The following is a 14,582-nucleotide window of genomic DNA, read 5'->3' on the forward strand; positions in this document are numbered from 1 at the left end:
ATCCATACTCAAAAGGAGGGGAGGCTGGTATTTTTCTCTAAGGGAAGGCCAGGTGGCAAACCGTGACTGCAACAGATCAACAAAGCTTTCAGCTGCAGGCACGTGCACAATCTGAGAGTTTTGCAATATTTGAGCTAAGTGGGTCATGCCAGTGCACGTGCCACCTGCCAAGCTTGGCGCCTACCCGTGCTGGAGCACAAACAAGCAGCAGAAAACGTGGGGACGGACGTGGGCGGGCCTCGGAGCGATCCCGCCAGTCATCGGTTCTGTGTTTTGAGAATACTCCGGTGTACCCGAGAGGGTGCGTCAAGATGGCGCTCCTGCTCCTGGGTGAACTTTGTGTGGCTCTGCTTCTGGCTTTCGTCACTCTGCAGTTTATGAAAGTAATGTGGAAACGCGGCCGGCTGCCCCCCGGGCCAACCCCTGTCCCCATCCTCGGTAACCTTTGGACCCTGGGGTTTAAGCTGCACCCCGAGACCCTCATGCAGGTACGGTGCAAATTGCACAGAGCGCGCCTTGTGACCCTGAGCAGATGGCTGACTTGTACAACAGTCTCGCTTTTATTCTGGCTTCTTGTGTGTTTCGGTGAAAGGGCCCAAGTAAATGTGACACTATTTTTTAAAAATAACTATTTGGATTTCAAGACATGAACAAGAATCCAAAAAAAATATTTAGCTGATAAAACAGCCCTGCAGATTGATGTGCAGGTTATATAGGTGTGGGTGTAACCATTAGCTTACAAACTGAGATTTCGTTTGGACCAAACCTGCATTTCATCCTTCCAATGCTGATAAAAACATAGTATCATAACACCTTTCTTAATGGGGAGTTTAGTGCTGTAGGACTGCGGCAGTGTGTGCTACACAAGCATCAGTAGGTGAGCATACCTAACACCAGTCCGACCTAACCGGGTAAATTACAACTTTTATTTTATCTTTAAAAACAAAATCTAAAATCCCCTATTTCAAGTGTTAGTTGAGAAGGAAATTGAAATTCCGCCGATTTTATTTCAAAATCTCCCGCTTATCTCTTCCCAAGGGTTAGCATGTATGTATTAAATTTAATAATGATTTTAAAAAGCTTTTAACCACCATTGAGTTCACAGTGTACCCCCTTGTCAGTGGGTCTTCACTAACAAAAACAGGTGATTTATTATAACTAATAATTAATATTATATTCTATATATATTATATTATTATTATTATAACTTTAATCTTTCCCCAAAATCTTTCATCTTACAAATGTGATTGTATTGCAGTGTTTTCAAGGGGCATTTTAAAATTTCTTAAAGCAATGTCAGAAAATATTATGTATTTCAGTGTCAGGGTCGCCACTAGACCTGAACTTTGGAGAGGGCTAACAGGTCAAACATATGAGGCGCGGCTAGCACTTTAATCAATGGGTGGGGCGATCCTCAGAGACAATACAAGAAACTAGAGCGATATGTAAACATGTAAGTCAAACCAGATATCATTACAACAAACTGTTCAGTGAATTTTGAATATGTTCATAAGATACTGACTGAGATCTTCAGAAAGGGCAATGAGTGATTCAACAACTAAAAAACAGTTTCTATAGGATTAAAAAATAACACTAGAACCAGTTTTTGGAAAGTCAGGTCAAGAGTATGACACTCTGCCAATTCTTAAAATCTATTAAATGACAAAGTGCTCATGAAATATTTAAATTCCATTTTCATAAAGCCATTTCTGTCTGATGGAATGGCCAGAAGTATGTTTTGCAGTCTGCTCATCAGGTGATGAGCTTGTTTAGGGCTGCACATATGTGCTTGCATGTGATTCCCGGATGTGTGACTACCATGTCTCGGGTTTGATTTTAATGCATCTTCCATTCCTTCTGAGATTGAAAGCGATAGGGCCAATCGTTGGCACTATTATTGCCTGTTAGTTACTCTTGTCAGTAATCCGGCACAAGGTACAGTATGATTTGTATTACTTCCCCCAAAAATTATTTTAACATACTTGTTTTATCTTAAACATTAAGGGCCCTATCTCATGGTGGAGCGGTGGTGGCGGATCCAGCCAACGTCGCACCGCGGTCCAACCGCCCCATTAGGAGTTGGGCGGTGGGACCGCCCTGGGTCCGCTGGCTCAATCAGAGAACGGCCGTTGGAGCGGCGGTCAGAGGCCGCAATATGCTTGGCGGGAGCGCCGCAATTCCGCCAAGCATATAACGAGTTTCCTCCCCTCCAGAGTTTACATGGAGGTTCTTCTTCCTTGTAAATCTTGGAGGAGAGGAAACAAAGGCGGCCTGATAAACATATATATATTTCCTATACCAAACACAATATATATAAATATATATCTATCTATCTATATATATATATATTTATATATATATACATATAGAGAGAGCGATAGAGAGAGAGAGAGAGAGAGAGAGCGCATAGGTAGATATATGTGGAGTGAGATATAGAAAAACTATACTTACTTAATTGTCGATAATTTGGATTCGATATTCTGTGCCATCGATATTTTAGTTTCGCTATTCTCGGTGCACATATTATGATCCTATTTGAAGGAAAATGTGGATCTTTTAGGGTAAATATTAAATTTAATTCTTGTTGGACAATACATCAGGATGCATGGATTTGATGGATTGTAACTGCCATAGGGCCGACAACAACTCATTGAGGCTCATCACACTACTTTTCCAGTGCGGCGGACTTCAATGGGTTTTCCACAGTACTGCTACAGAAAATGTTTACGATAAAAACACCGGAAATGTTTTCTTTTTCAAAATCAATGTCGCAATGCGGGCAAAATCTTTCCCACAAGTCCCAAGTTTAATTTTTTGTTTTCCTGTATTGTGCATGTAAGAAATTGGGTTGCTGGTTGAGGGGGTGAATCCTACTCAAGCACGAATCACAATCCTTGTCAGGGGGAAGTCACAAGCAAACCCGAAGTTTACCTCGGGAAGCTTGGTACAGAGCAGCCATGCTTCGCTCACAGGCAATGTGTAAAATATTTGTGCAACACTTCAAACAGTAATAAAGTGAAAACACACCAAAAAAGGGGTCCTACAGCGGACTAGAAAAAAAGAGTTTATTTAAAAAAATAAAACTAGACCAAAACAGCAAAAATCCAATCAGTAGAATGAGAGATATGCAATGTTTAAGAGATAGGTGAAAATAGTGGCAAAAAGCACAGAGCATCAGCTGTGGATAGCTGGTCATGCCCGACCGGGACAAACTCACAAATTTAAGCCAATCGTGCTGGAGCGCGTGCCAGCTACAGGCTTACTGAACAAGAGTATTTTAAATCCTGTATGCAGAGCGTTGCAAGGTTACACGTCGAGGATATGTCGCACAGCCGAGAAGCTGCATGTCTGCAATGCAAGGTCCTGCATCATTATCGAGGATCCCGTCGATGAGGGTCATGCAATGCGAAGTACGGCGTCGAGGAAGCCTCGCGCAGCGAGGGCGACGTGTCACTTCTGAGGAGCGCCGAGACTGCAATGCAAGGTCCTGGTGATGGGAAAGTCCATGCAGCAGAGGCAATGTGTTCGTTGTACTCGGGATTGTGCTGCGCAGCAGAGCGGATGCGTTGATTCTGCTAGATCCACAGATGGGCTGGCAGCGCACCTTTACAACCAATTCCAGGGGTCCAGGACTAAGGGTGGCACCACTTGGCAGAATAGGACTCACAGTTGCAGAGTCCAAGTGCTGGTTACAAGAGACTGGCCCTCCGAGTCACTCTGGTGGTCCTGGGTACAGGTTGCAGGTCCAGTCCTTCTTACCTAGGTAAGAGGGTAGCAGGTCAGCACAGCAGGCAGCAGTTCTTAAAGGCAGCAGTCCAGCAGAGTAGTAGTCTTTTCAGCAGCACAGCAGTCCTTCTTCCTGGCAGAGTGTTCCTCAGGTCCATAAGTGTACTGAAGAGTTGGTGTCTGAGGTCCAATATTTATACCTGGTGCTTTCTTTGAAGTGGGAGAAGCTTCAAGAGGTTCCACTTAGAAGTTCACATGTTTCCTGCCTCCCTTGACCTGGCTCCAGACTAACTACAGGGGGTATGGAATCCTTTGTGTGAAGACAGGACACAGACTATTCAAGTCTAAGTAGGGCTGTGCCCAGTTCTGCTCTTTCATCCTGCCAGTGATGGTCCACCCAGACACACCCAAACTCTCTATTGTAACTGCCTACTATGCCCAGTCATGTGATCCAGAGATAGGGACTAAGTGGCTAAGAAGGAAAATGCTAGCTTTGTAAAAGTAGCATTTTCAAAATTATAATGTAAAATCCAACTTTACAATAAAAGAGAATTTTTCATTACAATTCCAAAGACACCAAACATGATTTGTTTACCTTCTTCCATTTGGAAGGTGCAGCTTAATTAATGTTAGAAGGTAACTCCAATATTATCCTATTTGAGAGTAAGGCCTTGCAATAATGAAAAATCAAGTGTAAGAGTTTTTCACTATCAGCACATGTAAAACTTAAACATACATACAATGCACCCTGCCTATGGACTGTCTAGGGCCTACCCTAGAGGCAACATATATATTAAAAACAAAGGTTTTGGTCTGAAAAAGGTTTATTTAAACCCAGATCTGTGACTGGGGGGTGAATGTTTTGCCAATGTGCAACATTCCGTCCATCATCTTGTGTTCACCCTATGTGGGAAGGGTATGCCCAGACGTGGGTCCCGTGCTCACTACGCCACTGGAGTCAAGCTATCCTTGCTGAAGAGGGGTGAAACCCCGAAACCGGTCCTAGGATGCTTGATTCCGGTCCAGGGAAGACATGGATTGGCAGTTCGGGCTGGACTGTTCCCATGAGGCACAGGGTCAAGACTGATTTGCATATGGCCATGTCTGAACTGGGGTGGCGTGGTGAGCAAAATAACGATGGATTAAACCCAGATCTGTGACTGGGGGTGAATGTTTTGCCAATGTGCAACACTCCGTCCATCATCTTGTGTGTTTTAAAAGGTTTATTTTGCCAGGTCAAAATGGCAGTTAAATACACAGATTGCAATGGCAGACCTGAGACATGTTTAAAAGGGCAACTTAAGAGCGTGGTACAATCAGTGCTTCAGGACCTCAAGTCTTAAATCAAAGAAAGGGATGAGTGCAGGAATAGTTCTTTAAAAACAATATTTCCTATACCAAGCACATTAAATGTGTCTGAAGAGGCAACTCAATTAATTAATGGCCGCCTTCTTTCTTAAGCCAAATTAATAGTTGTGCCACACTGCAGTAGCACCCTCTTCTTCCAGCTCCTAAGATGGTACCTGGGTGTCTCTGGGGCAGCAGACTACTGCTGTTGGCTCTTGGCAGGGGTGGCTTTGTATGCTTTGCCACCCTGATTCTCTTGTGCTGTCTCTCTTTGGCAGTGAATGCAGGCTTTGGCTTGGTGCAGTGGCACTGTTTGCTTAAGAAGAGGGGAGCACTCACTGTGCCTCTTGGCCGATATTGGAATGTCAGTCTGCTGCATGGAATGCTCTGTGACGTTTCACAGTGAGTGATGGGTGGGATGCAACCTTTTCTCTCTGGTGTGAGCTTCTTACAGTTGTTAGGGGCCCCTTCTCATGCAGTAGACTCACAGCGTTTGTTGCGCTTCTTAGTGTCAGTGATTGACTGGCTCAGTACATCTTTCTCACAGTGTGGGCATAAACCTATCAGGCCTTGCTGTAGCTGATGGGTTGTGCCGAAGGCTGTGTGCAAGGAGACAGCTGAGGAGCTCTCTTAGTACAGGGCTACGTAGAGCAGCAAAATGTTTATGCAAGTGCATAGCCTGCTAGTGGGATGTGGCCTTCTACAACTCAGTCCCTCATGTGCCTCTCTTTGCCCCAGGGCACTGACGAATTTCTGTGGGAGCCAGACTGCTTTCTTCATCATATTGCCATTCAGGCACTTGGCGCCAGCAGATCTTCAGATCTTCTTTATCTACATGTCCTGTCACAACCATCAAAGAATCCCAAGATTTGATGTGGGAAAGATACATTGGCAGTATTGCATTCTGCCCTTTGGATTGAAAGCCTCTCTTAGAGAGTTTACCAAGATTCTAGATCCAATAATTGCAGTTCTTCATGAGAGAAACATTCAAACCCATCCTTATCTGGAGGATCTGTTGATTGTCTCTCAAACTTGAGATCTAGTCCTAAATATCTAGGAGATTGTGTCGACATTAATGACATTCGGATTTCTTCTGAATTCCATGAAATTGATTCTATAGCCATCATAGGGCCTAGTATACACCGGTGGAACTGTTCAGTATGGAGATGGGATTGGCCTGTCTTCCTCAGGTGAGGAGGATCAAGCTGGTTTAAAGGCTGTCTACTCTCCTACGACAGACTCACAATTCAGCGAGGCAATTTCTGCAAGTTGGGGGAGACGTTAGGTTTTGCTGTAGGTACATACATATGCTCAGACTTGCTTTACCTTCTGCTGGATTCTGAATCTCATTTTTTTGCAGGCAGCATGCTTGTTTGTGGTTTCATGGTCACATCTGCATCTTGGACCATTGGTACTTCGCATTCTGTGATATTTGGAGTCTGCCTCAAAGAATCGCCAGTGGTGTTAACCACTGATGTCAGCATGACGCCAGCAAGAAGGTTTGGTGGGAATTTTCAGGAACAAGATCAATCGAGGGTCATTGGACATTTCATTTGTAAATGTATCCCTTTAATTGTAGAGTTGATGGCAGTTTGGGAGGCTCTTCAGTTTTTTCAGAAGAAGATACAATGGTAGAATGTGGTAGTCAAACCAAACAACTCAATGGCCAAGTTTTATCTGAAAAGGCAGTTTGGCACAGGATCAACAACTCTCAATTGACTAGTTCAAACAATTTGCCTTGGGGCAGAACTGACTCTTCTGTCACTCAGGGCCTTCATATAGGAAAGAAGAACAATCAGGTGGCAGATACTCTGTATAGGATAACCCCCCCCCCCCCTCATTTCGGAATCCAAATCATTTTTTCAGACCTTTCAAAGGCTATGTTGGAGGTTTGGCAACACATTAGATCTGTTTGTGGATCACCTGAATGCTCTCCAGCCTCAGTTTTCTAGAGGTACTAGAACCATCTCGCCTTGGGGTGAATACATTGATGTGGAAACAGCTAAAAATCTGTTATATGCATTGCCTCCAATTCCCGCAATCCCACACCTTTTTCACAAAGATCAGAAGGGAGGAGGTGAAAGTAGTTTTATTGTGTCTGTACTGGCCAAGAAAGCATTGGTTTCTCCTTCTGCAGATCGTGCTGGGCCAAAACTAGTTTATTCCTTTGCACCCTTTTCCTTTGTTATCTATTCAAATTCTAAAGCAGTTAAGTTTGGTGGTGTGTAAATTGAAAGAGAAGGGCTTAGAAGGTTAAAACTGAATCTTTCTGTATATGATTCCAATCAAGCATCAAAGAACGAATCCATTAAATAGGCATATAGTCCTCATTGGACGTTGTTTTAAAAGTGGTGTGTAAATAGGGATTTACCTCCTATTGTACATCCTCCACAAAACATCTTACAGTTTTTACAGGATGGGTTTGACAAAGATTGGTCCATTTCTACTTTGAAGCTAGATTCTGAAGGCAGGAAATGTGTCATAAGTAGTTATTTATATGCCATGATTTCTGACATGCACATATCTGTTTTTTCTTTATGAGAGAATTGCGTTAGTGAACCTGCAAAGGTGAGGAATGTGATGAAAAATGTGGATGAGCACGGGAATGCCTAGGTTAGTTACTATGAGCAATTGGGTTGTTGGTTGACAGTGGAGTGTGCCCTGATCAAGCAACAGTCACAATCTCCTGCAGGGTGAACAACAAAAAGTCACTAAATTAACCTTTGCTTAACCCTGTGTAGCTAAGTACTGGACTGTTGCACTGTTTGGAGTTTTGTTATGAAGTAAATAAAAAGGGTTTTTAAAAATAAAACGGGATACCTTGGCACAAAAAGCAGCCAGGCTTAACTTAGAGGCAGTGTGTAAAGTATTTATTCAGCAAACAAACACTAATAAATTGAAAACACAACATACGAAAAATTCCAAACTAATTTAGAAAAATAGAGTACATTTTATTAAATTATTTGACACCAAAACAACAAAAGGCCAATCAGTAGAACCGGAGTTATGTATTTTTAAAGTGTTTAGTGAAAACTAGCACCTAAAAGATCAAAGCGGCAACTGTGGACATCTAGTTGCGTGAGACCGGCCAAAGTTGAAAAATATGGCACCCCACGATGGGGCGTGGTTCGGATACTGAAAGTGAATTGGGACCGGTCAGCGCTTACTTTCGGGCTTTGAAGACATTTTGAGAAAAAGTGTCTGTGAAAGCAAAGTTCATCAAGGCTAGACTGGAGGAGGTGACTGAGTAGTGAAGGTTGTTGTCGGATGGTCTTAGGTCGAATCCGCAGTGAAGATTTCTACATTTGGACTTCTAAATGGAAGTCGAAAAATCTCCAACTGGACGAGGCAGAGGGCTGTAGCCAAAGACAGTTCCATGAGGTCGGATACCCCTTTGGCCAATGACCTTTGAAAATAACTTTCTGCAGAAGAGAAGAGCGTAGTGGGAGATGCCGCAAAGTCATTCCGATCGGCGTATAGGCGATTAGATTGGTCTCGGTCTCCTTTTGGTTCTCAGAGCAGTTTTTTGCAAAACGTGTCTAAGTCCTCCATTTTTGGAAATTGGCTATCCGGGCAACTTTGGCTCAACAACCAAGGGTCCAGGATTGGTCGTACACCTCTTGGGGTTTGAGGACTCACTCACACTGGGGCCAGGTTACGGTTCAGGATGGGAGGAGACTTTTATGTCCCTTTGGCTCTGAAAAGGAGGCCAACAAACTAGCCACTGGAGTCCCTTCTGGTAGTCCCGGGTGCAGGTGAAGATGTAGGTCTCAGCAAAAGTGCTGGCCTCTGAGGGTTCAAGGCAGGCTCCAGGCAACAAAGGAGCCCTTTCAGGCACAGAAGCAGTCTGGCAGAGTGCATAGCAGGTCACAGCAACATGCAGTTCTCTGAGAGTCCTCCTACAGGTTCCGTAGTGAACTGAAGCATTGGTGTCTGAGGTCTTACTTTTATACCCTGGTGCCTTGGTTCGGGAATGTGGGAGAAGCTTCTCAGTGGCTTTTAAAGTGAATAGAATTTCCTGCCTCCCCTTCCCTGGCTCCAAACTGGCTGCAGTGACAATATGAGGCTGTTAGGCCCTTTGTGTGAAGGTGGAGCACAAACTATTCAGTTTCAAGTAGGGCTGTGCACAGCTCTGCCCCCCATCCTGTCAGCAGATAGCTCATTCAGGCACACCTAATCCCTCTATTGTATGACTGTTTGGGAGGAGTCTAACTGTCAGTTATACCCAGTCATGTGACCCAAGACAGGCTGCAGGCACAAAGGACAAAGGGCCAAATGTATAACATTTGGAAATTGTGATTGCCTAATTGCAATTTTCTGAGAATCACAATTAGGTAATCGCAATTTCCAATGTATGAAACTGCATGAGTTTCATATACGATTCCCAGGGGTCACAAATCAACCTACCTCATTAATATTAATGAGGTAGATCGCAATTTGCGACCCCCTAGGATTCGCTAAAATCACGGGGATGGTGGCCTGTTGGGGTCAGCAGACCACCATGTCCGTGATTACTTTAAAAAAATGTTTTTACAACCATTCCCAAAGGAGAATAGGTTACCACCTACTTGAAGTAGGAGGTAAAATGCAAATGTTTTGCGACCGCATTCATGGTCACAAAAAATTCATACATACCATTAGGATTCGCTATTTGGAAGGGATGCCCTAAACACGCCCCTTCCAAATACCGAATCGCAAACCCCTTTTACGATTCGGTAAATGGGTTCTGATACATGTAAAAGGATTTTTTGCGAATTGACCCGTTTGCAAACGCAAAATTGGTTGATACATGTGGCCCTAAGAGCAGGAAAATGCCAACACTCTAAAAGGGGCATTTTCAAAATTGTAATAAAAATCTGACTTTACCATTAAAGAAAGTTTATCTTTACAATTCCATAGGTACCAAACATGACATAGCTACTTGTTCCAAATGGGAATTTGCAGCTTAGTAAATGCAATGAGGAATCCCTAATGTTATTCTATGGGAGGGGTAGGCCGAACATGTAAACTTGAAAGTACATGTTCAACCTTTAAATTACACAGCACCCTGCACTATGGACTACCTTTGAAACTTATATGCAATAAAAGGGGAGTTTATGGCTTGGCAATGGGATTTAAATGCTAAGTCAACTTGACTGTTTAAAACTGCAATGGCAAGCCTGGGGCATATTTTAAAGTGCTACGGAAGTGATTGGCACAGTAAGTGTTGTAGACCTCTGGTAGCATTTAATTTACGGGCCCTAGGTATGTGGGCTTCTATAAGGGGCTTATGTTATGAGTAAATTAAATATGTCATTTGGGTGTAAGCCAGTTAACCCATGTTTAGGGAAGTGAGCACAAGCACTTTAGCACTGTTTAGCAATGGTAAATTGCACAGAGTTCTAAGGCTAACAAAAATGAATTAATCAAAACAGGGAAACAAGTTTGGGGGTGATCCTGCAGAGAGTCCAACACTTACCAGTAATCTTCCAGTAATCTTCATTTCTCTGATTCTATGTAACTCATACCATTACTCTAATTCTCATACTGGTTGGGTATTGGAGTGAGTCAATGGTTGTAACATCAGGGTGACTTTGTATTGCACTCTTATTTATTTTTTATGAGGATGGAAATGGAACAAAGTTGCTTGGAATGAGTGTCTGGAGTGATGTGGTGCTTCGCAACTGCAACAATGAATACTGGAACCAGGAATGTGGATCGGAGTAATGAAGATTACTGATAAGTAATATAGGCATTTATTGGTGCTGTGCAATGATTACCAATGTTGTTATGTGACATACTGTATTAGCAATTTTCATTTGTGTATGACCATCTCAGGCTACCAGGTACTTTGAATAAATCTTCATGCCATGGTCTGATCCTCGTTTCTGTATCTGTTGCAACCTGACCTACTTCCTCCCGACTTCTTTCAAAATTGTTCACAAGATTTCTGTATTTACGTTTGTGTTTACAGATTGCAAAGAGATATGGGAACACCTTCACTGTGTGGTTAGGCAGCAAACCTATGGTGGTGTTGAATGGATATGAGGCCTGCAGGGATGCTCTGATCACCCATTCTGAAGAATTTACGGGCAGGCCCTATACACCCTATGTTAAGGACTTTAATCGAGAAAAAGGTATTTATTGATGATATAACTACTCCATGCACATTAAGGGCCACTAGTGCAGGAGCTGTACAATATTTTTTTTAGAACTAATGAGTTCAGTAGAGGTTCTAGAGACTTAAGGAGGCCGTCCACTTGGAGTTTAGACAGAATATTGGAAACAAAAATATTGTGTAACAAAGTATTGTGTCAAGAATATCAAGGACACAAATATTGTGAAGGTAAGTTTCTATAGGTAAGTAAAGTTTAATTATATATAACTTCACATATATGCATCTTGACGATATATATATAGAAATATGTATATATATATATCTACATATATCTATATATATATTCATTAAAAAAAACATAGGTTTCAGGGGCGTTATAGTTAGCTGGACATTTCCCTCATACAAAACCCTAGAAATTCCCCCGTTATAGTTAGTTCAGCTAACTATAACTTGCGCCCCCGCAATGCACTGCTGATGACGTCACATATTACATCACTCATGACATGGTCAGTGACATCACTGATGACATCACTGATGACATCACTGATGACATCTCAAATGACATCACTGATGACATCTCAAATGACATCACTGATGACATCACTGATTACGTCATCCAGTGAGTCTGTGGTTCTGTAAAGTTTTAATATGTTTAATATATATATTGAAAGGCCTGTTGAAGAATGAGTGGGTGTACAAGTGTGTGAATGGATGATTTTCTAGGTGCGTAACTGACTCTATAAGTGAGTCATTAAATGTATCTTACTGCAGACTAGTGACTAAACTGTGTGAATGTCTGTATATGTCTGTGTGTTGGTGTATAAGTGGCTGCATGGTTTTGTGAATACCTATATGAATGTGTATATATGGGTTATTCATTGGTTGTCTCAGTATCTGTATGGGTGCCTGAGTGTTTGTGTGGGTAGGGTGTGTGTGACTGTGCATAGATGTGAGAGTGGGTGATTCTATGGTGCATGGTTTTAAGAGTGCATCTGTGATGGACTGTATGGTTGGGTGAGTGTATGTATGAGTGTGTTAGTGATTGAATGTATATCTCAGTTGTACATGTGTCAGTAACTACATATGTGAAACGCAGTGTATATGTGTGTAAGAGTATATAACTATCTATATGTGAGAGTGTGTGATTGAGGAAGTGCCTGTATGGATGAGTGTGTGCTTGTATTAGTAATTGTGTGAGTGTCAGAATTTGTTAGTATTTTTATGAGTAAGTGAACTTGAGTGTGTTTAACTGTATAGGTGAGTAAATTGGACTGTGATTAATTATTTGCATGACTGACTAGGTGTGTCAGTACCTCAATGGATAATTGGCGGTGTGTGAGTGTCTATATAGGTGTATAAATGCATATGATAGTCCTGTACGGAGTGACTGTGAGTATGAGTGACTGTACAGGTGAGTGAGTGGAGATGTATGTAGACCTAAGAGTCAATGAGTGGGTATGTAGTTATTGGTATTGGAGTATCTATGGTTTTCAAAAATGGCCGTCTGAAATTTTGAGTCGTTGTATCAAAGGTTATATTAGGGTGTGAGAAGATGCACTAATATATCACATGGATGACATCATCAGTGATGCCATTTGAGATGTCATCAGTGATGTCATCAGTGAAGTCACTGACCATGTCATGAGTGATGTAATATGTGACGTCATCAGCAGTGCATTGCGGGGGCGCGAGTTATAGTTAGCTGAACTAACTAAAACGGGGGAATTTCTAGGGTTTTGTATGAGGGAAATGTCCAGCTAACTATAACGCCCCTGAAACGTATGGTTTTTTTAGTGAATTTCTAAGGTTTTTTAAATGCCAATTCCTAACTTTAACGTGCATGAAACCTATGGTTTTTTTCAGTGAATTTCAAAGGTTTTTTAAATGCCAATTCCTATCTATAACTTATCTCTGAAGATATCATGTTTAATGATTTTGATTGGATTTCTATATTTTTCAAATTCAGTGTGTCAATTTCATTAATGATCTTTTTTTTAAAATACTTTTTTATCACCATTTTTTAAACTTATTTTTCAATTAATTCTTTTAAAAATTAAAAAATGTTATTTGAACTTAATGGGTTTTACAAACATTTTTTTTTATATTTTTCAAAATACATTTTTAACTATATGTTCAAAACTGTATTTTATATATTTTTTTCAATGTTTTTGGATCCGCGCACCCTATGCGCACCGTTCTCTATCCCTACGTGATAGCATCCGCGCATGGTACGAGTTGGATATGTGTTTAGTGCGCGATCGCAATGCGACAGGTACGCGACTCCCAGCCTATACGCGACACGTTCGATGTACGTAACGCGACATTTACGCGCTTCCGCGATGCGTCATCGGCGTCTATGGCGCGGTGGGTGCGCGGATCCCGCAAAATATTTCACATTAAAAAAACATATATATATGTATTTCATGTGAATATTAATTGAAGACAAACTCTAAACTAGTCTTAAAACTAATATATTTTTACATCTAATCCAAGATTTCTTTTTAATTGAATTTCGCGGATGCGTGCTGGGTGCGTGCTGCGTAAGCGCAGGGTGCGCGGATCCCATGTGACCTACAAAAAAAGAGATTTGATTGGTTCATTACACTTCCTCTTCTAACTATTGAAAGACCCCACCCATTTCAATCATTCTTCTTTGACCTTCTTTAGAGCACCATCTCTTTGGAGAGAAGAAGATTTTTTAGACTAAGTTTACACTTAGCTCTAACTTTTTTCAACCAAAAATGGCTTCAGTGCAGCAGGCATCACCTCATACTTCTGAGGATGAATTTTTGCCGGAGGCACCACCCAAAAAACGTTTTCAGTGGTGTGAAAATGTTTTACTTTTCCCGAGGGTCAGAATAAGACCAATGCCACCTTGGTCACGTGCAAGATTTGCAAAAGAGTCCTATCGAGAGGGGATCCTAACAAGAAATACTCTTGCGGCACGGCAAGTATGATGAAGCACATGAGGACCCTTCATCCGAACAATCTTGCACGAGAAGAGTGCCGACGGATGAGAAACACTCCTGCTCCTGCGCCATCCACCTCATCGCAGCCGAGCACATCAAGAGTGCATCCATCAGCCCAAACCTTGGACATCCGTCCTCAATTTCAATTTTTAAAAGTGCTCTGCACCAACTGCAATAAGACTTTGTGCTATGGTGAGCAGTCGATCAATCTGATCTGCTGCCGGCAAGAAAGTCACATTTGCTAGTTTATTTTTTTATTGTTCCCTGAAGTTCATTGTTTGCTTTCTCCTGTTTTGTTTTTTGGTTTTTTTTTGGCAGAAAAACCCCCAAAATTTAAAAGTTGTTCAGAAAACCCCAAAAAAATTATAGAAGTAAGAACTAACTTTCCTGGTTTAAAAAAAGAGCTAAATGTCTTTGTTAGTGTTAGTTTAGATGAATGTATG

At 41.8% G+C, this 14,582-nt stretch overlaps 1 protein-coding gene across 1 annotated transcript in view; it reads left to right on the top strand.

Annotated features, from left to right (window-relative positions):
* The first annotated feature begins 215 nt into the window (after window positions 1-215).
* Window positions 216-14,582, top strand: part of LOC146786151 (cytochrome P450 2J2-like) — a 110,569-nt gene continuing 96,202 nt past the window's right edge. Inside the window, exons 1-2 of the mRNA XM_085635654.1 lie at window positions 216-488; window positions 11,027-11,189. Coding sequence (XP_085491780.1) covers window positions 312-488; window positions 11,027-11,189 — 340 coding nt within the window. The 5' untranslated portion in view covers window positions 216-311. The remainder of the gene's footprint in view (window positions 489-11,026; window positions 11,190-14,582) is intronic.

Source organism: Triturus cristatus, chromosome 11 (assembly GCF_964204655.1).
Source record: "Triturus cristatus chromosome 11, aTriCri1.1, whole genome shotgun sequence".
Classification (NCBI taxonomy): domain Eukaryota; kingdom Metazoa; phylum Chordata; class Amphibia; order Caudata; family Salamandridae; genus Triturus; species Triturus cristatus.